The sequence below is a fragment of the Nasonia vitripennis genome, chromosome 4 (genome assembly GCF_009193385.2).
Source record: "Nasonia vitripennis strain AsymCx chromosome 4, Nvit_psr_1.1, whole genome shotgun sequence".
NCBI lineage: Eukaryota > Metazoa > Arthropoda > Insecta > Hymenoptera > Pteromalidae > Nasonia > Nasonia vitripennis.
The window spans coordinates 25,082,208-25,109,629 of NC_045760.1; the positions used below are offsets into that span (position 1 = coordinate 25,082,208).

At 37.6% G+C, this 27,422-nt stretch overlaps 3 protein-coding genes and 1 long non-coding RNA gene across 4 annotated transcripts; 2 read left to right on the plus strand and 2 right to left on the minus strand.

Annotated features, from left to right (window-relative positions):
• Positions 1 to 1,240: 1,240 nt before the first annotated feature.
• On the minus strand, positions 1,241 to 4,603 carry LOC100119652 (UDP-glucuronosyltransferase 2B31). Its single transcript, XM_001603336.6, has 5 exons — positions 3,575 to 4,603; positions 3,066 to 3,488; positions 2,750 to 2,981; positions 2,455 to 2,680; positions 1,241 to 2,379 (listed from the first exon to the last, which is right to left on the minus strand). Exons 1-5 carry the CDS (start codon positions 3,986 to 3,988, stop codon positions 2,094 to 2,096), a joined length of 1,581 nt encoding a protein of 526 aa, XP_001603386.1. The 5' UTR covers positions 3,989 to 4,603; the 3' UTR covers positions 1,241 to 2,093.
• Positions 4,604 to 10,655: 6,052 nt separating this feature from the next.
• LOC116417439 lies at positions 10,656 to 11,333 on the plus strand. Its single transcript, XM_031930558.1, has one exon. It carries the CDS (start codon positions 10,656 to 10,658, stop codon positions 11,331 to 11,333), a length of 678 nt encoding a protein of 225 aa, XP_031786418.1.
• Positions 11,334 to 16,212: 4,879 nt separating this feature from the next.
• LOC100119573 lies at positions 16,213 to 17,138 on the plus strand. The gene is made up of 5 exons (XM_001603269.5): positions 16,213 to 16,345; positions 16,431 to 16,506; positions 16,571 to 16,650; positions 16,735 to 16,849; positions 16,952 to 17,138. The coding sequence occupies exons 1-5, from the start codon at positions 16,304 to 16,306 to the stop codon at positions 17,017 to 17,019; spliced, it is 381 nt and encodes a 126-aa protein (XP_001603319.1). The 5' UTR covers positions 16,213 to 16,303; the 3' UTR covers positions 17,020 to 17,138.
• A 4,748-nt stretch (positions 17,139 to 21,886) lies between these two features.
• Positions 21,887 to 23,695, minus strand: LOC103315358. Its single transcript, XR_001729357.2, has 4 exons — positions 23,598 to 23,695; positions 22,992 to 23,293; positions 22,362 to 22,929; positions 21,887 to 22,155 (listed from the first exon to the last, which is right to left on the minus strand). It is a non-coding gene; the product is annotated as an uncharacterized LOC103315358 (long non-coding RNA).
• Between the last annotated feature and the right edge of the window lie 3,727 nt (positions 23,696 to 27,422).

The following is a 27,422-nucleotide window of genomic DNA, read 5'->3' on the forward strand; positions in this document are numbered from 1 at the left end:
GACTCTATTAAGCGAAGCAAAATGTATCAAATTCTAGTACTTCTCGGGGTACCGAAAAAACTCGTGAGATTAATTCAAATATGTCTGAACGGAAGTACGGGAAATGTCCGAGTAGGCGGTAATGTATCAGAACCCTTCATGATACGCGATGGTTTAAAACAAGGGGATGGGCTCTCTACGGTGCTGTTCAACTTAACGTTAGAGTATGCCGTTAGAAGAATGCAGGTTAGCCAGCTGGGCGCAACGCTTAATGGAACAACGCAGATACTAGGCTACGCAGATGATTTGGATATACTGGGGGATTGTAGGGAAACGGTAGCAAGAAACGCCGAAATCCTCATAAAAGCGGTGGAGTATACAGGGTTAGAAGTGAGTGAATCAAAAACAAAGTACATGATTGTGGATAAGCTAGGCATCTGCAGAGGGGAGGAAGATCTCAGAGTTGGGAATTTTACTTTTGAAAAGGTTAGCGAATTCAGGTATCTGGGTACGACCATAAATGATAAAAACGAGATTAATGTCTAAATAAATAAGAGACTCCATTCGGGTAATGATTGCTTCTACGCCGTGAGTAATTTACTTAAGTCGAGGCTGTTGTCTAAAAACGTTAAAATAAGAATATACCGGACAATAATACTGCCGGTGGTTCTGTACGGGTGCGAAACGTGGGCTCTCACTAAGCAGGCGGACAACCGTTTTAGGGTATTTGAAAATAAAGTCTTGCAAAAAATATACGGGCCGAAGAAAGATGAGGAAACCGGGGAATGGAGGAGACTACACAATGATGAGTTACACAATTTGTACGCGTCACCAAATATTAACAGAATAATAAAATCGCGCAGATTGGGATGGGCAGGGCACGTAGCGAGAATGGGAGACGACCGTACGGCAGCGCGTGTCATGAAGGGCAGGCCGATGGTAACGCGACCTCTAGGTAGACCTAGACGTAGATGGGAGGACAACGTAAAAGCGGATCTAGTAGAAATAGGACGGGTGGGTGTCGATCGGAGAGGTGCATCTTCGGTGGGGTTGACACAAGATAGGGCAGCGTGGAAGGCTTGCGTAGATGAAGCGATGAACTTTCGAGTTCCAAATGCCACGTAAAAAAAAGTAGCCTTTTTACAATTCAAAGAGCATTGTATAATGATAGACTTAAACTTACTGACTCGGATACTGAACTTTTCTTTAAATTGACCTCTCAAACCTCACCAAGGGCGACTTTGGGCACAGAGACACAGTATATCTTCAAACTCTTTATTCTTTTAATTGAACTTTTAACTCAGTGACATTAAAAAAAAACTAAATAATATTCACACACTTTATTACTACTTCAAATAGGGTTAGGGTGTCACTTTTCAATACACATGTTGTAATACTACACACTTTTGGTAATGATTAATTTTTACTAAAATTTCTTGCTAGTTATATTACATATATTTTATCTGTTATCAAGGTTTCCACATTTCATTTTAAACACCTCAAACATTTCTACCAGGGTTATGAGTTATGACTTTTTTGAGGGTTATGAATTTAAAGCACGGTTCTGATCACGTTGCCTAGGCAACCAATCAGTTATCCGTCATTTTCGTGTTCTGCCTCCGTCGTTTATTAAATGCTGAATGCTGTTACATTTACATTCATCAGATAATTAATTAGAAAAAATTATATTGATCGCATACAAACAGTATAAATTTGGCATTGACGAAAATTACAATTTATGCAAAAATAAAATATTACATCGCACATAAAACTCATTAGGATCAGCATAAACTGATTTATATTAGCTGAACGAATTCACATGCGTTCAATATACTTTATCTTTAATGTATTGTAAGAAATGCTTTGAAACTGTACATTCAATCATAACAATTAAAAATGTTCAATCTTTTTTTTCATTTAATCGTTTACTATTCTTCCTTTCAATCTCTGTCGAAAAACTGGCATTGATAACCCATCAGCATTGTGTCAGATATAATTGATATGTGTAGCAATATAAACAGTAAATGTCATAAATGAAACTTTTGTAGATGTTTTCTTGAAGTACATTATGAAAATGAGCATTATGTAATTTTAGGCACGTAAATGCAAAATAATCACCGAATCTTTTTCTTGTCTGGAACTCGAATTTGAGACATTCTGAAAGCTTTTATAACAGCGTATCTAATGCCTATTATAATCACACTCATACTTGAAATAATAACTAGAAATATGAATCCAAAAACGTCGAGTCGTGCTAATTGCCACCAAAAAAATTGTAAGGCTGGTGATCTTATAGAGTCATCACCATTTTGAATAACGTATTCGATCCAATAAATTGCATTGTTCATCGGGCTGATTGGTTGGCTTCGAAAAAGTCTTGAATAATACATACTTTTTTTTCTGAAAATTGTCAATATTAATTATTAAGTATACTTGGATATACATACAATATACACAAAATAATCAATTAATTACTTGTAAACGGAATTATGAAGCAGAGCTTGAAGTGATGAGTCCAACAATTCTCCAGAAAATTGATTGAAGTCAATTTTGATCATCATCTGTTTAGCAACAAAGGCTGCGACATTTCTAAACTGATCGCTAAACAATGGTATTCCAATCATTGGCACGCCAAAGTATAAAGCCTCTTGTAATCCTCCAAGTCCACCATGTGTAATAAATACCTTTGTATTTGGATGAGCTGAAAATATATTATCATAAAATACGCTTTGCAAAGTGGGATTTACGTGATAATGAAGTATAAACATACCAAGAACAGGTTGTTGAGCAATCCAGGGCAATACTTTGACATTATCAGGTAATCCTGGCGGTAGCTTAGATGCGTCAGCTATTTTCATTAAAACTCGAACCAGCGATATTTTTCTAAACGAAGCATATATTTCCTTTATTTGCGCTTCGGGTAATGTTTCTATTAACACCATTGACCCTAGAGTAAAGTAGACAACTCCATGCTTGCTATCATCCATCCATTTTTTTAACTCCTGATAAATGAAATACGCACAAAATAAAAATTGTAAAACTATTTTAATGTAATTGATTTCATTTTAGAATAAAAATGTTCTTACAGTAGGCAAAATTTCATCATTGCCTTCTATATGCAAGCCTCCGATTTGTACTAATGCTGGTGTTATAGGTTTAACACCAAATAAAACTGGATGACTGTTTACAAGTGTTAAAGCCACATTCTTCTCTACTTGTCTAATGTTAGGTATATCTGGGCTCAAATATTTTCTCATTGATTCCGTTTGGCTATCTTCAGTGAGAACGTGGAACTTGCGCGTTTCAATCAAATTGATAACTGCATTTTTAAGTCGATTCCAAAAATTCATCTTTCCAGTACTAACATAGTAAGCGTTTGGAACGTAAGCAGGGTTATCGTCGTTTCCGATAAAGTGGCTAATCCAAGGATACTCGACAGCTGATGATACTGCGACTACCGGTACTTTGAAAACGTAGCCAAGACCCATGTAACAATTAGCTCCAAAAGCCTTTGAAACAATAATTCATACAGTATAGAAATTTGAAATAGATAGAAAAATGTGATTCTGACTATATCATTAATTGAGTAACTTACCTCCGTGATCACTAAATCGTAAGGTGGATTCGTAGGCGGGTTCTTTATCAACTTTTGCATTGATTCAAAGCCCATGATTTGGCACACTCTATTGCCGTACGATGTGGCTATTAAATCTACTATATCACCTGTGATTTTAGATACGAATTCAATGGTGAAGTTGTTCACGAGATTTTCCAAGGATCCGTCGAGATTTATAATTTCATTGTAGTTTTTCACAGGATTTTTTAGCGGAAAATGCGTGACAACGTCGACTTGATGACCACGTTTTGCCAATCCTTTCATCAGTGCTTCAAAAACAATGTTGTGACTTTTTGCGTTAAATGGAAAAACGCCGAGAATTCTGTATGCACGGCACACCGATCCAAGATTAATGACGCTCAATAGCAAACAAATTGTTTGTATGAATTTCATTTTAACGATGACAATAAATCTTATAACCAAATAATAAAATTGCTTAAAGTTAAACGATAATATAGACGTCGCAATATTCGTCGCAATACGTTATATAAGTCTGAGTTCCATACTCGAGCAAGTCATGCGATTTACTGAATCGTATTTATAAATGAGACGTCTTTTATAACCACTGTATTAGAGGATAATTGATAATGTCGGTTCGTGTTTAAATTCTAATACGGATTAGAAGCTGATAAATTATAGACTTCGGTAAACGCACATTCGGATTTTAATGATTCTAAATTATCCTAAAATTCGTTAAACATATTTATTTTTAATGAAATCTGTAGAGATTTATTTTGTTGTTGTTGTTTTTTTTTTTTTGTAAAAAAGTAATTTAAAATTATTAGATGGACGTATATTGATATCATTTTTAAAAAGGCATCTTCAGCAGTAGACTATGATTTGAATAAGGACTCTAGGACGATCCAAAATTTTGTGTGTGTTTCATTAAATTATATTATTTAAATTTCACTTTATTACACTGTTTAAGAATCCATTACGAAAAATGAATCAGCGAATTTAAAATGTATTTTTGCTACTGTTGTACTAGGCAACATTAATAACGCATGTAAACAAACAAATGAGCGTTTCTTACTTGGATTGGCAACAATTAATTTCAAGCTTGTCATTTCATTCCTTATGAAAAAAAATTTGGCAAAAGAAAAATTCTAATCATGTGTAAAAAGCGTTTTTTTATAGACTTGCTTTTTCGATAATTTAATAGGATATGATCATATCCCGTTAAAACTTGTTGAATCATCAACACCTATGCCTAAAGCATACTCTCTAAATCTGAAAGAGTGAAAAATGACTCTAAAGAGTGAAAAATCACTTGAATTAGAGGCAAAATTGAGTCACTCTTTGCTTAAATCAGCGTTTTTCTGCCAGAGATTATATTGATGATATTTCATCACACCACTGGATGGAAACTACTGATTTATGCGTATTATACTACAATTGCTGGTATACATCCTAGCTACAGCTTGTCATTTAACACCGACATTAGCAGATATTTTTTATCTAAAAGATTGTCAATGTTTGTTAGCCTTATTTTATGTCAGTTTACGAACATCAAAAAATTGCAGAGCAATTTAAAAGAACTATTTAGTTTCTCATTAATTACTAAAGATGATTAAATTGTACAGCGAAAAAAGAAATAATCGATACCAAGCAGACACCCACTGAACATCCGTCAATATACCGCTTCACAATTCAAATCCTTCTCCTCTCCAAAAAATAAACCCTCCAAAGAACATCCCTTACCAGCCCAAAATCCCGAGCCATCATCAGCAGAAACTCTCCCTTCAAACCATAAAAAGCTTCCGCGCGGGAAAATTCAATTTTTTCACCTCCCTCCCACGGGTTCATATAAATATATACAGCGCGAGAGCCGGGCAATCACGAGACACGCAAATTCCCTGTCCTCGCAGCTCGTCGACAACATAATACCCGGGCGCGAACAACACGTCAATCCTCGGCGGCAAAGGCGACACGTACGTCCCGACCAGACGAAGAGAGCAGTCCACACTCTCACTCTGCGGTCGAGCCGCGAATCCCTGCGAATTACACCACTGAGTTGCTACGTACAGTGCTGATGGCTCTGAGGCTTCTTGCGTGGAGAGCTGCTGCTACTGCTGCTGATGCGCTCGTCGGTTTGGGGCGACGGAGTTAATGGACTGGCGCTGAGGTGGTAGTGGTCGTCGAGAGGACCCGGAGCTTTCCGATTGTTGCAGAAGTTTGACGCGGTCTAAAGGTCGGCTCTGTGAAACTGGCCTTTTTTTTGACGGTAAAGTTTCGTTATTATTCGTGTTAAGTGTGGAAATTCAAATAGTTACAGATAGAAATGATTGCTTCAAAGTAACATCTAAAAAAACTCTTTCCCAATTCAACGACTTCCAAGTAAAATTTTACTCGTAAATTCAAACTACACACATCGTAAGAATCACGAATCAGCGGCAACATATCGATGCGCCCCGATAATCACCGGCAGCATAAACAATTATACCTCCCGTAGTCATGTAATTACTTCTGGCACAGTTGAACAACGACGATCCGCTAGAAAAATTGCGCAGCTACAGGCACGGGTGCAGCCAAGGCGATATTACGACGTCTGAATTCACAGAAGCCTTCGTACAGGCTCGGCCGAATCGAAATTACATGTGTACACAGACACGACTTTGCAATCGGCATAATGTTTACCGTTTTTTTTAGTAAATGGAAGAAATGAGATTTGTATGAGGAAATCGAGGTTTTACTGTTTCCTCTTTTTTATGCGATGAAAGTCCGCTGTTTTAGAGGTTCTATAAAGCGGGCGTTATTTTAATGATCGGAAATGGTGCATTAAAAGATTTATTACGGGCGATTACGCAGCTGAGATCGTCGTGTGTCTAAATATTCACAGTATATATTCATACACCATATCCAAGCAATAAACAAACGCATTGCACTTATCCCAAGAGTCGAAGAAGCTCACGTAAGAGCACGACTCCGGCAATCCGAGTTTAATCAATCGAACGCTCTCAAGGTTTACGTATTAAGTTCTGTCTTTTCGCGCGAGTTCTCTCCGCCGACGAAAAAATACAGGACTTACGATCCTCTCGAGTAGAGAGACCAATCAGGAGAAAAAGTCGGAGGCTCAGCTAAAGTGCGAGCTATACTCCGCTGTAGCGTCGCGTGTTCGATTAAACGAGCTTCGCTGTGTGTATCTATATACAGTGACTAATAATTCTCCTTTTCTTTTGCTTCCTTCTTAAGGAAGCCTTGTAATAGTAATTTTTGAAGTTTGTGTAAAAACATGTAGAAAATATGTTTTTATAACACGTGCATAAAAAAAACATTTTCGGCGCCTATAAAGTGGACCGAAAATAGGGTTTTCCGAGCGTCAGACAAAATGTAGAGCAAGAGTCCCTGGTCATAATACATGTATAAATTAATCGATTTTCGCTCCCTATAAGGTAGAACGAGCCTACAATAATTTGAGAATCGCCCCTAGGGGCGAAAATGACCATTTTCGCTCCTCTTGATTTATTTTTTTTTCATTTCCTTACTAAAGCTCTGAATCGTTAAAAACTCTTGAAACCATTTTCAAAATTTTTCAAAATTTTAACAAATTTTCAAAATTTTTGAAAATTTTGGAAATTGTTTCAAAAGTTTTTAACGATTTAAAGCTTTAGTAAGGAAATGAAAAGAAAAATGATTTCCGATTCTCAAATTGATGTAGGCTCGTTCTGCCTTATAGGGAGCGAAAATCGTTTAATTTATACATGTATTATGACCAGGGACTCTTGCTCTACATTTTGTCTGACGCTCGGAACACCCTATTTTCGGTCCGCTTTATAGGCGCCGAAAATGGTCTTTTTTATGCACGTGTATAAAAACTAATTTTTTCTATCCCAATCGTCTACGTTTTTTTAAAATGTGGGCAGAATTTGTTCAATTTTTGCGTGTTTTTTAAATAAAAATTTTGGTGTTACACGATTAACTCTGAGAGACTTTTATCAATTGGGCGAAAAATTTGTGTGCGAACTCCCCTCGTGATAGTAAGGTGGCAAATTTATTTTGGGCTTGATCCTGCATATATACGCAGAATGCGGTCACATTCAAAAATCGCTAAAAACGGTTTTTGGCTCTAACTCAAATTCTATGCATTCTATAAAAAAAGTTAAATAGTAACGTTTTAGATCTCGAAGAAATACCACTTTTTCCTATTTACACTTAAGCGTGAAAATGCTTTTAATTCGAGTTATTCCAATTCCAAAATCGATTTTTTTATAGCAATAAACCAGCATTTATCATACAACTTTGATTATTAATTTTACAAAAACCTTGAATATAAAAGTTGTAGATATTTTGAAAACACAACTTTATACCGTGACAAACATTATTTCAAAACGCAAATATACATAAACAACAACCCTAGAAACGATTTTTGGTACATATAATTGAATAAAAATTTCGGTGTCACACGCCCTAGCTGGCCCAAAAGCTTTAATTAAGGCCCTAGGTATAAGCCCAAAAGCGTCGCGCAAGCATCAGGCAATATCGAGGCGAGCGACAGCGGCCGCGAAGCGATGCAAGGCGGCAAGCCCCGCGGCCGTAAGGCCGCCTGTTGCGCGCTAGTTTGTATCGATTCCTATAGATTCCTATTGATTCTATCTATATTAATCGAGTTTTTATGCAATAAATGGGATGCAGAGATAGATTAGAATTCAATTAATAATTTAATTGATCTCTATTGACTATTTTTAACAGGGTCTCTTCTCTCTTTCTCCTTAGAAACGCAGTGCCACCTGCCATTAATACTGAGCTGGGTGCGCGTGCGCAGTAGTATACTGCAACAAAACGTAAGCGTTCGTTTACGGCAATGGTACTAATCGGAGCCACTCTAAATATAATAATGTCAAATAAATGTTTTTTTTTACCATACGCACTAAGATTAAATTAAAGTTAAAATCAGCCTTCTCAAAAAATATCTGAATGCGTATAGTAAACAAAATAATTTAATTGACATTTTTATCTTATTCTTGCCAAGGTTTTTACTTTTAAGAACAGTTTTTTTAGAGAGAAGTCTTATTTGTAATGCATTTGGCCAATTTATAACTAGCACTAGTAACTTTCATAGCATTTGAGATTTCGTAAAATTTATGCGATTACAGAATTTTTTAACTACTCCAGAATTTCTAACATTAGCAATGAATATCATTTTACAAAATAAAAAACTGATCTTTGAATTTTTAATTAAATGTATTATGTGCATGATATTCTTAATTTTTTTCCTGTATAAAAAAGTCATGATCAGAATATGTTCTAAAGCCAAGATGGACTTTATATGATTGGCTCATGTAGTGCGCATGCGTCTAAATCAAGAAATCTAAACGTTTTTGAAGTTAGGGCGCGCATCGCGTCCTGTTCTAACTCCTGTATTCGCACCGAAGTCTTGACAGAGGGCGCTGAAACAAGCCTTAAAGTTATACCTTAGTCTCGTGGTTATTTAAATAACGTGTACATATATATATATGTGTGTGTGTGTGTGCGTGTGTGTGTGTGTGGTGAAATATATCGTCGCTCCCTACGAAGATTAGCACTGTTCAAATTTCCCGTCATAAGTGACATAACTCATTTCACGCACGCTAGACTAGCACAACTCCAAATTTCCAGCAAAGACTAGCAAAACTCAAAATTTCTCACAACTAAAACAACGAATTCCTATAAATTGCAAAACTGTCCATAATAAACATTTTTAAATATTCACAACTTTTTACTGAATTTAAAATTGTTTTCACAAATACAATAATTTTTTTAATTATTCACTTTTTTTAGAAACCTTCTAAAATTTCCGAAACCTTTTTAAACTTTGAGGTTTGTCTGTCCAAGGTTTTTATGAAATTAACCAACAAAATAACCCAATAAAAACGTAAAATACTCACATTGTCGGAGGAGCAAGCCACGATTCAACTTTACCCACTCAGTGTATAAAGGTGCAATCCAAATATTTGTATCGCTAGGATCGAAGTATCAGAAGAGAGCTTCAATTTAAGGGCTGGCGAGTTAAAAATGATTGCCTGGACAAAAAGTTGTCTAGGCTTGAAAATAGTAAACAGTCACGAAGAGTAAAATGTTTTACGAAAATCAGCGATCATTCTCTTATTCTTGAAATTCTTATAACTTTTTTTCCGAACGGCCAATTTTAATCATCCAGGGCTCAAATTAAAGCTCTTTTCTTCTGTTTTCGTTTAAAATAATTGGATTAACATTTTTAATTTACGATCAGCTATATATGTGCCCATCAATTATGACTGTCTTTTTATCTTTTTCATTGCCATATATATATAGCTGATAAACCAGTAAAATGTTTAATCTAAATTTAGCTTTTAATCGAAAGCGAAAGAGAAAGAAAACAGCTACAATTTGAGCCCCAAGTGGCTGAAATTGACTGCTGAGATCAAAAGTTATAAGGATTATAAAAATAAGAAAAATCGCCGATTTTCGTAAAAAATCGAGAACGTGGTGTTTTTTGTCATTTTCAAGCCTAGACAACTTTTGACCTAGGCAACCATTTTAACCCACAAGCCCTCAAATCAATTTTTTTTGTAATACTTCGATTCTATTAAAACACATTTTTAAATTGCGCCTTCAGACAAAAAGTGGCATTTTCCTGGTTTTCGTTAATTTTCCCCGTGTTAAATTCCCATAAGAGAATTTAAACTGCCCCACAAAAAATAGGTATTTTTTAATTTTGGGAACCCAAGGTTTTTCGGGTTCTACATGACCTAAAGAACAAAAAAAAAGTGGTCGGGTAGGTGTGCTCCCAAATTTCAAATTTGTTCACTCAGATCCCCTGAAGTATCCGGTTTTTTCTGGATTTACACATATGTATTTAGATTGTTGAGAGTAAATATTACATGTACAATCTTAAAGTCTTGAATAATCACCACAGGCATTAAGATAAAAGTTAGGCAATTGGCGCCAAGTAGTCGCTCGGTGGATCCAAAATGAAAAATAGTGGACTACAGACAAAACCTGAAAGACCATCTCAATGTCAGTTACTTGCATAATAACAAATCATAAGGACTACCTTAGGTCAGTGTACCAGAGCTCTTCAATTTTTCGACTACCTCACAGCATGTCTTCGTTCTTTGACGCCCTGTTCTTCTGGCTCGTCATTGCGATCGTCAGCCTACCTATTGCCTCGTCTCTGACGTGCTTCTGCGGTGGCAACTGTCCGGACAATCGTCAGAACGGCACGTGCGAAACTCGCAAAGGCGGCTACTGTTTCAACGCCGTGAAGGACATATGGGCGGAATCGCAAGAAAAACTCGACCTGGAGTATTCCTATGGGAGTTTACAGTGGGGTGTCCAGGGCTACATGCAGTACAAGGGCTACATCTTACCACACTACAAGACGAACAGTATTGTCTGCTGCCAAGGAGATCTCTGCAACAAGGAAGCCGTTCCAGTCCCCAACATCGAGCCTACGGGAATTAAAGAGTTTTTACCAGCGCCAAAGCCAAAATTACTACCGACGCTAGTAGTGACAGAGTGGAAGGGACTGTTTGAAGGAAACGTTTTGTTAATCGTCGCCGTAGTAGTCGTCAACCTCTTGACCCTGCTCATCCTGCTCTTCATATTTGTGCTCTATGTTGTTCGCAATTGGGGAAATCGCAAGGCCAAACCACGAGTTTCAATGGGCATTGAAGAAACGAGCGAAGGATCCGAGTCACCGCTTTTTTTTATTCAAAGCAAAGGAGTAAAGCTTGCGGTTGCGCATGTTCCAGTACATGGTGTAAGAATCGGATTTTGAATTCGACCTGTTAGTTTTTAAGCTTTAAACTGTGCGTTATTACCTGAACTTTTGTTTAAAAAAATAATAATAATGCTGTAAGTTGCTTTGTAAATAATGGTTTAACTGCTAGTTTTACTTTTTACGTGGAAAATATACTTGTAAGGAGATAGCGTAGTATTTTGGTGTGAAAATTATGTAAAGGTATATATTAAAATATTGTTTGTGTAGGAGACGCGTTAAAGATTTTCAGTTATTTATTTATTTATAACCATAAAAAATAGAGGTAAACTAGTTACCTGTACATAGGCTGGTAAACTTAAAAATAAAGATAGCAATAAAATTTTTAAAAAAATGGATATGTTCCATATGCAAAATTGCATAACATTTTTTATATTTTCATACATGTATATATTTTCTTATTTAACAATTTAGCAATATTTCAATACAGTTGTACTTTTTTATGAACACAAAAGTAATTAATTTTCTACTCGAGAAAGAACAAAAACAAAAGCTGAAATTTTACATTACAATGTTTATATTCGAATAGAAATGTATCATTTCATACTCGCGGTCACTAATTAAGTCCTTGATCCTCGAATCCGACACGCGGAAGCCTCTCGGTACACACCGGCCGCGTCTGCAGTTTTTCTCTCGCTCTCCCTCACGCATACCATAAACTCCATCCGCGCACCGTGTCCCTTTCACCGTCTCGGCGTAATAAACCTTTTTCTCTCTCTCTCTCTCTGAGCTTTTTCTCTCCGTCTCGCAGAAAAGCGTCGATGGCCTGCGCGCAGCAGCAACGAGAAACAACAATAAGTTACGCGTCGGCTTTTTTATCCGAGATCTGCTATACGGCTCTGATCTCAAGGCCGACGATCGCAGCTACTTGCACCTGCGGAATTTTCTTTGTGGATCGACTTCTTTTTTTGGCGAGACGGTTTCCTGTGGAAGAAGAGCTTTTTGTACTGCTTTTTCGGAGGAAGCGTGAATTTCGCGTGTTAGAGATAATTGGAAAATAATGGAGTTCTGAGAGAGAAATTGTTGCGATAAATCTTGCGAGATGGTCGGTGCGAGAGTTTGGCGATGGACTTGGCGAGAAGATGGTGTTGTGGCTGTTGATTGAAAGTTTGATAAGATTTTTAATTTAGAGCTTAGATTTTCATCTTAGATAGCGGTTTTTTACGATTCAAAGGATTTTTTCGATGTTACAAAAAGTGGTCCCTTTACAAGTTATAACGAAACTGAAAATTGCACCATAAATATATTGAAAAAATATTTACTGCACACCGGCAATGTGTGCGGAATTAATAATCGAAGCAGTAGAACTTAACCAACTGTAAACCAAATCAGTTTTGAACCGATGCTAAAGCTGCCTTCTCGGCCGAGTTCTCGGCAACTATGTGGGCTGCTCATGCTGTAACTTCCTGGTTTATATAATAATGTAATTTAACTTTTCCTTTTGCTTTATTCGCGATTCAGAATACATTTATAATCAATCTTCTTTTAGGAAAATGCAAAATACTTGATGATTATAATCAAAGGCAAAATCAACAAAAACATCCTAGCTAAAATTCATCACATTACACTACACATCACAGAAAACCTTCTCAAAATCTTCCTCTCAAAACACACATCCTCCGAGCACCACGAATCCGAAAAATAATTCAGTAAATCGCCGAGCAATCCTCGAAAGAGCTTCTCCCCGGGCAGTCGAGCACTTATACATCCTCTCCACTCCATCAATCGCTCAAGTTCCTTTTTCCGCTGAAACTTTAATCGGACACCTCTCTCTCTCCGTCCACCTAAAAAAAAGTCCAGCACACCACAGCCATAAATAAAAGAAGAGGGATCACCACGGCTATCATTACCAGGTGCACAGGTGCCCGGAGAATTTTCCGCCGGGGGACTTCATAAGAGTATAAATTTTCCGGATTACCCGCGGAGTCTCTTAAATAAATACGCCCGACGCCGTATTTTTCCTCCTTCGCGTGCGCGGCTGCTTATTCCGCGCGCCGTGTTTCTGTGGAAGGTACGCGCGCCGGCATCTTTATGCGCGGAGTAGAGCCTCTACCGCGGAAAACAATTTCGACGGGATTTTTAAGTGGCGCTTGTAGCGCCGGTAGTATAGCAGTCGCGAGGATATTACATGAATGTGGGAATTTAGAGACGTGGAAGATTGTTTATGGAACTGCTGAGATGGCTTCTTCTCCTTTGCTCTCGGGATATTGCAGCGCATGATCGCGATGGAATTTTCTTTTTACTTCATACAAAGCCTTTCCCGATGAAAAAGTCAAGCACGTTTACAAAATGTTCGAGACACATGAATGATTCACCGGAACGTAAAATTATACGCGCGTCCACTTCGATCCCAAGCCACGTCTCGGCCCTCTCATCTTTTTTACGCTCAGCCAGTCTAACGGCTCCGCGAAGGCCTATAAAGCTACTCCCGCCGGTAGATCTCCTCTTCCGAAAAAAGCGAATTTCTCGCGACCGTTACATAAGTAATGCGCGAATGCCCCAAATACTCGACGGCCATGTGTCCCATCCTTCTGTGGGATTCATTTTCCGGAGAAATCACGGCGAGGGTGGCTCGCGTGCGCTTGAATTCGATATTGCTTCGTGGAATGTCTGAAATTTTCAGCTGAGTCTCTCTGGAGTGAGAGGGAAGCTTATTGTGAAATTTTCTCAGGTGGAGTGGAAACGTTGATATTGATTCGGGATATTTAGCGGAAAAACGCTGGAGATTTACGTAGCGGGCTTTCGACAAAAGGAAGGTCCACATAGTAGATTACGTTCTTTCATACGTAAAAAGAACGACGTCGTAACATCATATAACCGAGCAAGTTTCGCGTGACGTGTAATATTCATGTGCAGACATTCCGCGGCATAAATCAAGCCGACGTTGCAGGGCAAAGATTGTCAAAAATCACTTGTCACCAAGAAAAGCATTTAACTCGGCGTCGACCCCCAGTAGCCCGACGTTATGACGGATCGTCGGTCCGGGAGAGAAATAAACTCGGGAATCGCGAATTCGTGCGGGATCACAGGAGACGCGGTAAACAAGCGCCATTTGTCCCCATCATTTGTCTCTCTCTCTTTCTCTCCGTCTGTCTTATCTAGTGCAGGGCCTCGCGGCAAAAGGGAAAAAGAGCCGAGGGTCGAGAGGCCGAAACCGACTCACGTAGGAGGAAATTGCCCGACGTACCGGCTGCTGCTAGCTGTATACTTTTAATTTTATCTCAGGGCTTCGGGAGGAAGATAGAGAGAGAGAGAGAGAGAGAGAGAGAGAGAGAGAGAGAGAGAGAGAGAGAGAGAGAGAGAGAAGAGCGTTTACAGAAACGTTCATTTCCTACTGTCTACCTTTTTTCCTCTACGGATGCGAGCTTTGGTCGTTTTTCGGGACAGTCGTTAACGCATTATGCTAACGAGGATTATTATTCGGATTGAGAGAGCGGTTGGGGGGAGAATATTGCGAGTTTTTTGTTAACACGTGTTTGGATGTGCTGAGAGAAAAATGATGACATCATACGTTCACGTTCTGATTGTTAAAATCATTTTTTACGTCTCATACTAAAAGCCATAAGAAATGGATCATTTGTGGGGATCAAATTAACGTTATAATGCACATTTATCACTGAATACGTTTGTTACATTTTTATTACGTTTTTGTTGTGCTTTTACAATATCTTTTTTATATTTCTAGGAATAATTTCCACAAGAGAGTATAAAAATGTGACGAAATTTCTTGGAATTTAAAATTTCTTGGGAAAAAGGAATTGCATACATAACATTTTTTCACACGTTTTAACACCATTGTTACATTTTTATCGTGCGGATTATTGCTCGGAGAGTTGATATGCAATTAACTTTAGTCGATAACAAATCCAGATATGAATTTTCTACCAATCAGACGAGTACTCGACTTCTTTTCCAGCACTTTTCCCTTTCATTTCGTTCGTCCCTCTTTCTTTTCATCTGCCCTACCGTACTCGTTCTCTGTTCCCCGAATTTCGAGTCGAGAGAACGACGTCACCGGATGGCTCGAGCTAATTGCGACACTTAATTCCTTGGCTTTGTTTCTTCCCGGACTTTTCGCTTTAGCTTGAGACTTGGCAAATTTGAAAGCTAGAAATGCTGAAAGTATTTCATTGGCAGTTTAACTATTACTGTTGTTACTAAACAATGTAAAAATATGAACGTATACTAATTGGTTAGAAGTCTTAGTTTTAAACATCATGGTTGTTATTCGAATGATGTATCGAACTGAAATAAATCTGGCTCTTTCAGCGTCAAAAAATACCTGCAAAATTTACTTCCTCATTCTACAACATCATTTTTCACCGAGCTTCGCTCAAACAACAATATAGTTTCGAATGGAAAACAATTATTACATACGAAAATAAATATCAATTTACCTGTATGCAGATAGCAGCAGTACTTTTTGCCATTTTCGCCGTCATTCCTCGAAACATCAAAAAGCCACAATTGATATCTTACAAGCACAGAATAAAACTTCATTACGTTAGCAATCACCTGACCGCAGAACTATTAAAATTTAATTCAATCCCCGTTTAATGAGAACCATTGTTCCTCCGTGAGAACTGTAACGAACCTGTTTTCAAATCTTGCTATAAACGCTCAAAACAAAAATGCCGATCCACTCGCTCTTCAGATAACACTCACAATCTCCGCAAGTCTGCAGGAAGTCTTAAAAAAAGAGCGGCAATCCGCGTTAGATCGATAGCGCGATTACTACTCGCTCACGTATTTTCGTTCTTCCTTTTTTTTCACGCTCGCGCGTCTTGGCAGTTTTTATTGGCAATTAGGGCTTACGTAAAAATCTGATAAGCGCGAACATTGCTGGAGGGGAGCATCCTGTGCAATGCGATTTCATATAAATTGCACCGCAGGCGACTACTGCTGGATCCTTAGTTGGTAGACAGTTTTTTCCCAGACCTCTATACTGCGCAGTTTTTTGATAGATCGAGATGAAGCGAGTTATGGCTTTAGTTGGCGCTTTTCTGCTGGTGGTACGTTGAATTTACTTTTGAGGAGTAGCATTTTTATGAATTTGAAGCTTTCGAGTGTTTAAGAAAATATTCGACTATTTTGTAGAGTGCTGTGCAGTGCGATGATATGCCGTTTTGGAATGAGAAGGTGGAATGCGCTCAAAGCATGGGAATCAGTCCTGGTGATTATTTCAATTCTAAGAGGAATTTTTGTATGTGGTTAATAATGGTTTGATTCGTTTCCAGACCAAATGACGTCCATGTTGACGTCGAACGATGCACAAATGAATTGCGTACATGCCTGCGTGTTAGAAAAAATAGGCGGAGTACGTTTGCCACATATGCTTTAAATTATATTTTTTCCACAGATATTTTTAAGAAATTTTTCAATCCTGTAAATCTACTTACAGATGGTTGACGGCAAATTAAGTCTCGACAGCCTTATGGAATCTCTAGAGAAACTTAAAGCTGAAGTCAAGGATTACGATGCAACTAAGGCTGGTATCCATCAGTGCTTTGATCAAGGTAACAACTGATTCGATTTCTCTTACAAACCGTGTAATATAAAAAAAAATTAATTAAAAATGTATTAAATATAATTTGAATTTTGATATTCTTGCTTTCCAGCCAGCGGTGATAGATGCGAATCGGCCGGCAAATTCGCTATGTGCATGCAGGAGCACATGCAAGGTTAATTCGCGCATTTAACGCCGGATTATCCTTTATAATATTTATAAATGATCCATTTGTACGCATGTTCCATGTATAATTAAAAATATATGTAACGATAATATAGCACCTTTATAAGCATTTATTACGTCTTTTATTATTGCTTTAACGAGTTATTATCGATATAATTATATGCAGACCGCCAATAATGCCAGATAGCTTATATATCACGGGATAAATCCCCTGTTGATCAAAACAGATTCCAGTACTGCAGCAATGACCCTCCGAATTCGGCGGAATGCAAAATAACTTGATAATACTCGTGTAAGCCCCCTTCACTAAATTCAGCAATAATCGGACCGAATATAACGCTTTAATTAGATTGGTACATATACGCAACTGTTTGTCGTGTTTAATTTCTCGATACATTCGAATATTTCGGTAAAATGAACCACGATATTGATTAATTGCTGAGTTATTGAAATTCCCAGATTTCAATCTTTCTGTGTGGTAAAATGTTTTTAAATTCTGCATTTATTGAATTGATATAACGAACACTTTTGTTAAAAAATAAATCAATTGAATCTATACTTTTCTTTTTACTCTCGAGTTCAGGATATAATACTAAAACAGAGATCGAGACAGTTTAAATTGTTCTGCGAGTCTATACACGTTCTGCAAACGTTTGCATACGGTCGGTTCGATCTCCACCGATTGATGTTTCCCAAGCAAATACAGCTATGTCGAGAATTTAAATAATACAATTGATAAAGATACAGAAAGGCTACGTACTCTCAAAGCTCATAAGCAAAGCTTAAAAATGCCAATAGTACAGATTAACCCTTCACCCAACTCGCATACGCAGCAAAAAAAAAGCTTAATACCGACTGAATTTCCATTATAGAAGCGGACTCCAGAAAAGGAAGAATAATCTCACCTTACTCCTCCCCGCACATACGCACACATCGCGGCCAATAACTCGCTGTTAGCATTTGAAATGAAAATCAAAAGCTCTTAATCCCCATCGAATAATCTCGCGGAGATCTCGCAATTTGCTCTTCTTTTCTCTCGATACCTCCTCTCCGCACGGCATCCAGTTCCCATTAAGCTCAGACCTGCAGCAGCTATACCGGCGTCCCCTCGGCAAGTCCGAGCGAGCTTCCAACGCATACACCCACACACGTATACCGTTACGTACACACACCGCACGGACCAATAACGCCCGGCTCTTTCATCTCCGCTCCCCGGGCATGATTTACCGGGAGCGCGCGGAATCCGAACAATGTTAATTTCGCATCGCGCAGCTCGGGGATTCCCCGGACTGCCGGCCTTTAGCTTGGGAATATATGTGACGGGAGCGCGCTAGGTATTAACCACAGGAGCTTTTTTTCGAATCTCCAGACCCTCGAGCTTTTTCCGTGCTATCTCTGCTTTTGATTCGTCGCGTACAGCACGCGGCGAGAGAAGCTGTTTGTTGCATCTATATACAATGCCGTGCACGTGTACATGACGGGTTGCAGTCGTTCGGGGGCGAAATCGCAGTTTTTCTTTTACGAGACTGACGGCGAAAAGGTTTTCGGTGGTTGGTTTCGCGCCGCGTGTGCGTGACGCGAGCAGTATTATGAAATTGAAGGGATTAAAGTTTAATGGGATGGATTCGGAAGCTTTGTCCGATTGTATATCACTTGGCGCGCTGCGGCCGCGGGCGTGTCCCTGGCGGGCCTTTGGACGCGACTTATGAAATGACCCGGAGGACCTGCAGTTAATAATTCAACTAGCGAGTTCACGGGATTCAGTCCGTGAAATACGTTGCTTTGAAATGCAACTTACTTTCGGTGATTTATACACTTTGTTTGCTGTAATTTGCAAGTTTCGTATCAGAATTTACGAGAAACTGTCACTCTCTAGATGCGAAGAATTTGGAATTTATCGGTTTTACAACGTTTCTGCTTTGAAGCGCCAAGTAAAAATGCGCTGAAAATTATCACCAGACATAACTTACACCAGACGATAACCAAATGTTTGTTCCCGAAGCAGTTTCATGAAAGCTAATCGCATTAACTCCCGTTTTCCAGCCTCAAATCCAATCCATCTCAGTGCGGCCGAACAAAGCGATCTTTAAGAAACACATCCCGTAATTTCTCCAGCAGCAGTACACGGCATATCCATTGGTAGCAATCAGCACAAAGCCAGCCAGTGTAATCCACATCTCCCGACACGCATCTCTCGGCGCCGTAGTCATCACGCGATCGAGTGACGGATGACAAAGAGTCGCAGCAGAGAACTCGAGAGTCGCGGGGGCGTTTAATCAGCTATAAAGACACGAGACGCCGGCGCCTCAACCGGCGGAGGTACGATAAAGGAGATTACGCGCCGGTTGGAGAGAGATGATGAAGTATGCTAATCTGATATCTTGTTTACTCGGCTTTTGGATTCTGGCCTGTTATGTACTGTGTTGTAGACGCTAATCGTTGGATTCCACGAGTCCTTGATTATCGAAGTTGTGCAATTTGAAAAAATATAATTCAAACTGAGTGACTGGGCCCCTTTACTAACGACGAGTTCATTATTTTGATTTGCATCCCCTTTTGCGAGCTTGATGCATGCTGTGTCACGTATACGAACGTGCGCGAAATCGCACATTTGACAATAGATCTAATCATCGCTGAAAGGGTGTTTAGGATTAACGTAAAGTCACGTGCACCTCTGAAATCGATTCTGCACGTCTTCGAACAGAGAGAGAGAGAGAGAGAGAGAGAGAGAGAGAGAGAGAGAGAGAGAGAGAGAGAGAGAGAGAGAGAGAGAGAGAGAGTGAGAGAGAGAGAGAGAATCGCTCTCGTTGTATTGTAACACTTTTAGGTCCCTGGTAAAAAATTGAATATTTAAAATGGCCAGAAAACTCAGAAATTACTATAAGATATAGGGAAAAATAGCTCGGAATAAATAGTGATGAAACGCATTTTCTCATATTTATCGAGCATTTCATAGAATAGACCTAATAACCTCGAAACCATAATATTGACTTTATTTTTTGTAATGTATAAACAGTTACTGCAAAGAAGTTTACGAATTTTAATTGGTTTTTAAGTTATTTATAATTTACTTCGATTTTATCATTATTTTGATTGAGTACATTTCACCCTTTACCAGAAAATGCCTTAAGAAGTCGCCTAACTAATATCTTACGCCATATTTATACTAAATATAATGCTTAAGAAATGTTTGAAAAAGCGTTTCGTCGATGAGCAAATACTGGACCATTTTTCGCCATTTCTTAGAGAAACGAGGTATTTACTAGCTTTTAAATAGAATCGATTTCTACCAAGGGTGTCTTCTAATCAACGACTAATGCATTATAATTGTCTTGTTTATAATTAACCAATCCACCGCATCTCCAGAATCCAAAAACAGCTCCAAAGTACAAACGAATCCTTACAAAGCCGACATCCCAGACAAGCATCCAAATTAATTCACACAACGAGTCTCGGCAAATCCGCAAAACAAAAGGAGCTACTAGACTACGCGCACGTCTAAGCGAAATCTCGCGCGCGACGTCAGCTCCGCGAAAGCACACAGAGGCGAATAGGGCTAATTTACCTAAACTGCGGAATTTGACGATTGTCGGGAACTACCGCGGAAATTGCGTTTACGCTCACGGCGAGCAATTTTTGCTCTTAGAATATTTCGCTTCCGTATGGAAAAATGAAAATTAATGCGCTATATAGTGTCGCCCGTCGTCGTAAAAATCCCGAGTATCATTGTAATTGCATGGCCGCGAAAGTAACGTCGCGCATAACCGTAAAAATAAATATGAATGGAGGCACTCCGGGTAAACACTCCGAGCGTGCGTTCCTTCAAAAATTCATACGAAACCATGACTGTCTACCGCTCTCTGAGCGGCTAACAAGTAGTTATTATTTTTGGGAGTTATTCTACGCTCACACGGGGTCGTGCATCCATACTGCATCTTACCCCCCAGAAATCCATAAATCGAGACGAAAATAACGCGCTCCTATTCAATCGGAATAATTCCAAATCGTGTACAACGCGCAAAAATCCGAAACACGATTTCTCCCTTATAGTCAAGCATTTTTTTTTTCAGTTTCTCGTTTTCCCTTCTCCCCCTCGGCATTACAACTGGCGCAGTTACGCGCAATTCCGTCTGCTCTCGGCAGCAGCAACGTTTTCGGAATAATTTAATTAGCGAAAGAGAAAGAGACAGAGCGAGAGCGAAGTGTTATACCGTCCGGGTCTCGTCCCGTGGGCTTAATAGCAGCGGCGCACGAGGGGAAGAGCTGCGCGTGTGTATACCATCACGAATATCGCGAGACCATCCTGTGGGATACGGTCGATCGGTTTAACGAGGATGATCGTCGATGTCTTCGCTTAATGAGGAGGAGAAGAAGGTCTTGCTTCTCGAGTGGCCTCGCGATTTCTGCTCGAGGAATGGCACGCGAGGAACGGCTGGGCGGCTGATGAATCCGTTAATTTCTATGAGAGCTTGCTGCGAGTATCCGCGATGGGAGAAATTATTGTATAGAAGGAAGCTTCTTCGGGATGCTGGAATGGAAGTTTGATGAAGCGGTTTGGGCTGAGCTGATTTTCCTTTAATTTTACTGTTTCTTTGTGAGCTTTTGATGTTACCATGCTTCGAGCTGCTTCGTTAGGTATGAAATGAAGGTGGCATATGAAAAATCGACTTTTTCTGTCGGTGGCCGTTGTCATGCAGAAGACGTAAGTGGGGTTAAGTAATCGATAAATACATTTTAAAGTTTATACGCGCTAAAAGATTATTCACTATAAAAAAGAATGTAAGTATTTCAGTACTTCTCGCACTTTTACCTCTAGCGCGTAACTCTGAGATAAGGAATGTAAATAAATATACATAGACAGTAAGCGCAGTTTTCTATGCTATATGCAGTACTTCAAACGTTGTTATAAATACAGCGAAATAATCAATAAATATGGATTTTTAAATTTGTGTTCTCAACAAGGACACGTGGTGAAAATTAACTCACAGTGGTATCTTACATACAGAGGTACCGCTTACATTGCCTGTAGTAAGTTGATACGAAATGCTAACTATACGGCATATAATAGTAGGGCGTTTTGCAATATGCTTGGAGCCAAAAGTTTTAGATTTTATGGTCGTTAAGGTCGCACTGAAATATAATAATTTAATTAATCATCAATACAATTATATCTTTAAAAAAATTGACTTTTAAAAAAGTAAAAAGTTAGGCGAGTTTAATATATTCCGCAACGAAACTACAGATCAAAAAGAACTGAGATCAATCAAACAAAGTCAAGTTTATTGTATTTAATCATAATAGAGCAAAAAAATTGTTTTGTTCAAATAATGACTTACTTAATTTAAAGTTAAGTTATATGCTGATCCGTTACTCTGTTTGTGTCGCACACACTCACGTGAGAAAATATACCAATTCGACGCAGTAGTATATCGATGGAAATTAAGTATGATCATAATTTCACAATTGCATTCAAACTTTCAGCGATATCCGATTGAATCATAATCATGATCTTTTTATAACCATCCTTTTTTCTCACATTTATCAATAATTCTCATCAATTTTTTATGTATATCTCACTAGGTGCGCTTTCCAGAAGACTTCCCATTACTTTTTATTTTTCTTCTGCTTTTCTGTCAGTTCGTGACATTGAAACCTAATATACAAAGCATATCTCGGTAATTCTATTAACATCTTCAATCTTGGATAGATATTTGGAAAAGTATGCGTTTTCCTGAATGATCTTTAGAATAACGTCGTAGACGCAATTTAAATCATATCCCGTTACTGATGCTATAGGTTTGACTTTCTCAAAATCTTCAGGACGCTTTATCTTTAAGGCTATACCTAATGCGTGCAATTTTGCTATGCTCAACAAAGCAAGCTTGGAATGTTGCAAATCGAAACCTGAAAAGTTTGTAACAAGTATAGTAAACTACTAATTACTTGTTCAACTGAAGTTAACTCACCCTTTCGTCTGTCTGCCACATAATAACCTTGATACTTAATATTCTCTATTAACAGCCGTGAATCTTCATCCACTTTATCAACTTCTCCACAAAGTGAGTATCTGTGTCCTATGTATTTTGGCAAAATATCCAGAACATTACTGTCCAAAATATCTATTTCCTTCTCGAGACTTTTATACAGATAGGTCAGAATACTGCAATCTTTCTGGTTTCCGTGATCGTCTTAACCACAAAGTATAAATTTTCGTTTTCGATACAGTGTGCGTAAAATGCTCCGCGTGCGTTCAAGCACATTTCTGCCCCTGTATCAAAAAATAACGTTCGGTACACGTGCAAAAAGTTGATTCTACACTTGTGAGATTGTCGCCCGAGCAAAGCGAGCCTCCCACTCGTGTAGAATCAACTTTTGTGCACTTGTATCGAAATATATACTATTTTTTCACAGTTTTTTTCGACGAATAATGACGTCTAATTTAAGTATTAAACTTCCATATTTTTCGCCGAATGGTAACAAATTTGATATTGCATAGTCAATGACTAACAATTATTCATCGTTAAAACTTTTTCTTAACACATCCTAAAGATCACGAATTTCAATATTTTCACCTTGGCTTGAATTCACGATTTCACTGTTACTTAATGCTTCCATAGCGTTTAAAAAATATGCACTCTTTGAAACACTGTTTAATATTTAAAATAGATGTACTTTAAAGAAACTGCTGCTTGTCAATTTTTTAGCTCTTATCTCGCTTAGGTAATTGACAATATGCACGTTTAGTGAGTTTATGCTTGCACGTCATAAAGTAATAGTGGAATTACATAATATACATTTCATGAAGAGAAATACAATCGGAAAAATGTATGTTTTCTTGTGGATAATGATTTTGTACAGTTGTGCAATTATTATGTCAATGTTTTCTTGATATTGTCTCAGCAAATATAATTATGGTTTTATTTGTTAGATACTTCCTGGTTAATTGTCTTTGTAATAGTAGATAGGATAAATAAATGAGCAAAATTATAACCGTTGTAATATTTTTAAAGCGAAAACAAGGATTCGGAGTTAAACTAAATTATTCAAGATAAAATTTAGCCTTCAAAAGTATACGTAGTTCAACTATATAACTTCTTTTTTGAGCGAATAATCGATATTTAAATTTTGAGACGATGCTTTAACATTTTTATGTCGTAGTAGTTGATAAGTATTTCATATCGACGGACCGTCGAATTTCTATAGTATTAAACAAACTTGAAAATTAAATTAATGATTAAAATGTATTTAGTTGTATCGATATTTATCATCAACATTTTAATTCATTGTGTGTCATTGACCGTCATAAGACCTTGGTCGGATCTTATAGTAAAAAGTACTCTGCAAATTAATAGGGGTCCACGATACGTCTTTATATTTACTTGTCGAAGTAGCAATATTATTACGCTCGAACACGATTTTTTCATTCAAGAGATTGGTCAAATAATACCGATCAGAGTTATTGATAGAGCAGAAACGATAGATTTAAGTAATAATGGCTCTACTTCCGTATTAAAGTTTGATTTTGCGAAAAATGATGCACTATATATTATACTACAACATAAAATAGATTCCCTTGATGATATTAAAATATTGTCTTATTACTTAAACGATATCATTGCATATGATCCGATTTCTCCTCGACCCAAGTGTTTGACTATCTTCTTCAATAATAATACAACTATGGAGGCCAATTTTAAAATATTTTTGAAATATGTTTGGTCAAAAAAGTTTTTAGATTTTACAATTGTTGAAGTGATAATTAATTCTAATAACCAAGCAGATGAAAAGCAGTACATTTATTTCTACAATCCATTCTTAGAAATCATTACAAAACAAATACTCAGTAAAGATGTATGTATTTTTCCGGATAAGCTAACTAATCTTGGTGGTTATTCGTTAAAAGCTGTTGTGACGAATATAGATTACTTTAAATGTTATAGACAGTTGGAAGTATTTCCGGAAGTATCTATTGCATCGAAGTTCATGAGTTGTTCGATTGATTCTATGAACAAAAAAGCTTACAGTTTTTATAAATATTCTGCATTAGTAGAGTACTTAACTAAACAATTAAAAACAGGTATCCCTGATTTCTCAGCTTTTCCAATAACTAAAGGATTACCAAGCTTAAACGATTTCCTGGAAGTGGATGTTCCAATGGCAGATAGCCAAGTAGTCGCTGTTTCTCCAGTGCATTATTCTCAAAAGTTTATCGTCCCTTTGCATGTCATCGTAAATGTATTTATTATTCCCACATTTATAGTGATACTTGTCAAAATAGCTCAGCGATTCAATATTGAACTAAAGCAATGGAGTATTTTTAGTGTTTCAAAACTTTTGTTTGGAATACCTGTGAGCACAGTTCATCCTAAGACTCTAGTATGTAAAATAATCATAATATTTATTATTGTTTTATCAATTAGATACTCCATTGTTGTTTATGCGAACTTTCTAGAGATACAATTTATAAGCACTGAAATAAACTATGATACTTTCGAAGCAATTCAAGAAACACAGTTCAGTATTTATGTGAATAAGGTGAATTACTTTTCAATATTTAAAGACAACAAGATGGTGGATGTTTTAAAGTCTAAATTAATAATAATTAATGATATGGAGGAATGTGTGAATCGTTTGCTACGATACAAAAATTGCTTTTGCATAATGGTGAATGCAAGAGCGCTACAACTTGTAGAACAATACATAGACACAGATGGATATCCTTTGGTGAAAATTGTTGATCCAGGATTTCTCGTGAGACACAGATGGTCGTATATTTTTCAAAAAGCTTCTCCTTATGCTAATAAGTTTAGCCGTGTTTTCGCAAGGATTTATGAGTCAGGCATTGTTTCATCGTCTCCCGATATTCTTAGGTATACGTTCAACACCACAATGAATGCGGAAATACTTGGGGCTTTCGATTGTCTTCGCGTATTCGATTTAATCATCATTTCGTTAATAGGATACATTACATCGTGTGTTGCGTTTGCTATAGAATATTTCATCAAAGATAGAGGTATATGAGCACGTGTTTTTAAGATATGAGTAGCACTCGAAATCAAATTTTCTAGAGTTTGTTGAAAATTAGATTTTTAAATACAAAAGATTATATACCAAATGTATATGAATCTTCAATAAAAGCCTTGCCTTTGCAATCTGCATTCATTTTTTTACAAACCTTCAAATATACAAAACACGACAAAGCTTCGCAAATTTTGCTGAAAAACTTGATAACAAATCAGGAGGTTGGGTGTGAATTGGGTGATCAGGTAACAAAATATCGACCCGTAATACTTCTAACAAAAAATATAAAAACTGCAATACTGCGAGCTTAATGGAAAAATCCATAACCGAATGGCTCTTCACTTATTATAAGCAAGTAGAGCGTTGCTTTTGGAAATTCTAAGTATTGGAATTGAAGAATGGTACGTTGACTATATTTTCAAAATTCTTCTACTCGAATCAATATTTCTCCATATAATACTGCTTAAATTTATGGGTGAAGATTACATTCATGATACGTCATCGATTTTTTTTAAGGACATGAATGTATAGAAAATTGTGTGAAAAATTGATTGCGCCACATAAAACGTTACCCGCCTGAACCCTTATTAAGAGTCAAAAATGCATTTAGAGAGGTTAAATTTTGCCCTCGCCTTTGGCTCAGGTGGCCATTTACACGAGATATAGACTGTCTGCTAGTTTTTTTACTCCCTAGGCCCGTAATCTACTATTTCATGCATATAGATTGAACGGTCATTTGCACATTTTGAGTCGTAATCCACTCTCTTTTAAAATTTTTTAAAAGTTTTTCAAAATTTGATTCATTTTGAGTCGCTGGAGGGAATAATTCGATTTCCTCCCGCACGCTCGAAATGAACAGCTTACCATTCTCTTCAGATGCATAGAAACGGGTCTTTTTTATGCACGTGTTAAGAAAAAGGCCCTTCGTCTCAGGTTTGAAAAACTCTTCTTTCGCTTCACTTTTTCGTAGACGAAAAACGCGTTTGCGATGCACGTGTTATGAAAAATATATTCATACTTACGTTTCATGTATTTCTTACGAGAGTTGTCATTACTAGCATTCCAAATACTTAAAATTATTTTCTCCGGGGATAGGAGCTCGACAAAATAATATGCACAGTCTTGTTACTTAGTGTCCGTAGCTATTATTTACATTCATCATAACGTAGTTAAATAATCAATGGGCATATTTCAAGTTATTTTACTTCACAAGGGCAGGTAAACGCATGCGAACAAACCAATAGCATCTTTCTACACATATTGTACATAGATTATCAATCGATTATATTCTATAATCACTATTGAAATTCAAGACAACGTTTTAACATTTCTGCGTTCATACAGTGTCCACAGCAGTTGAAAAGAATTGAATGTAA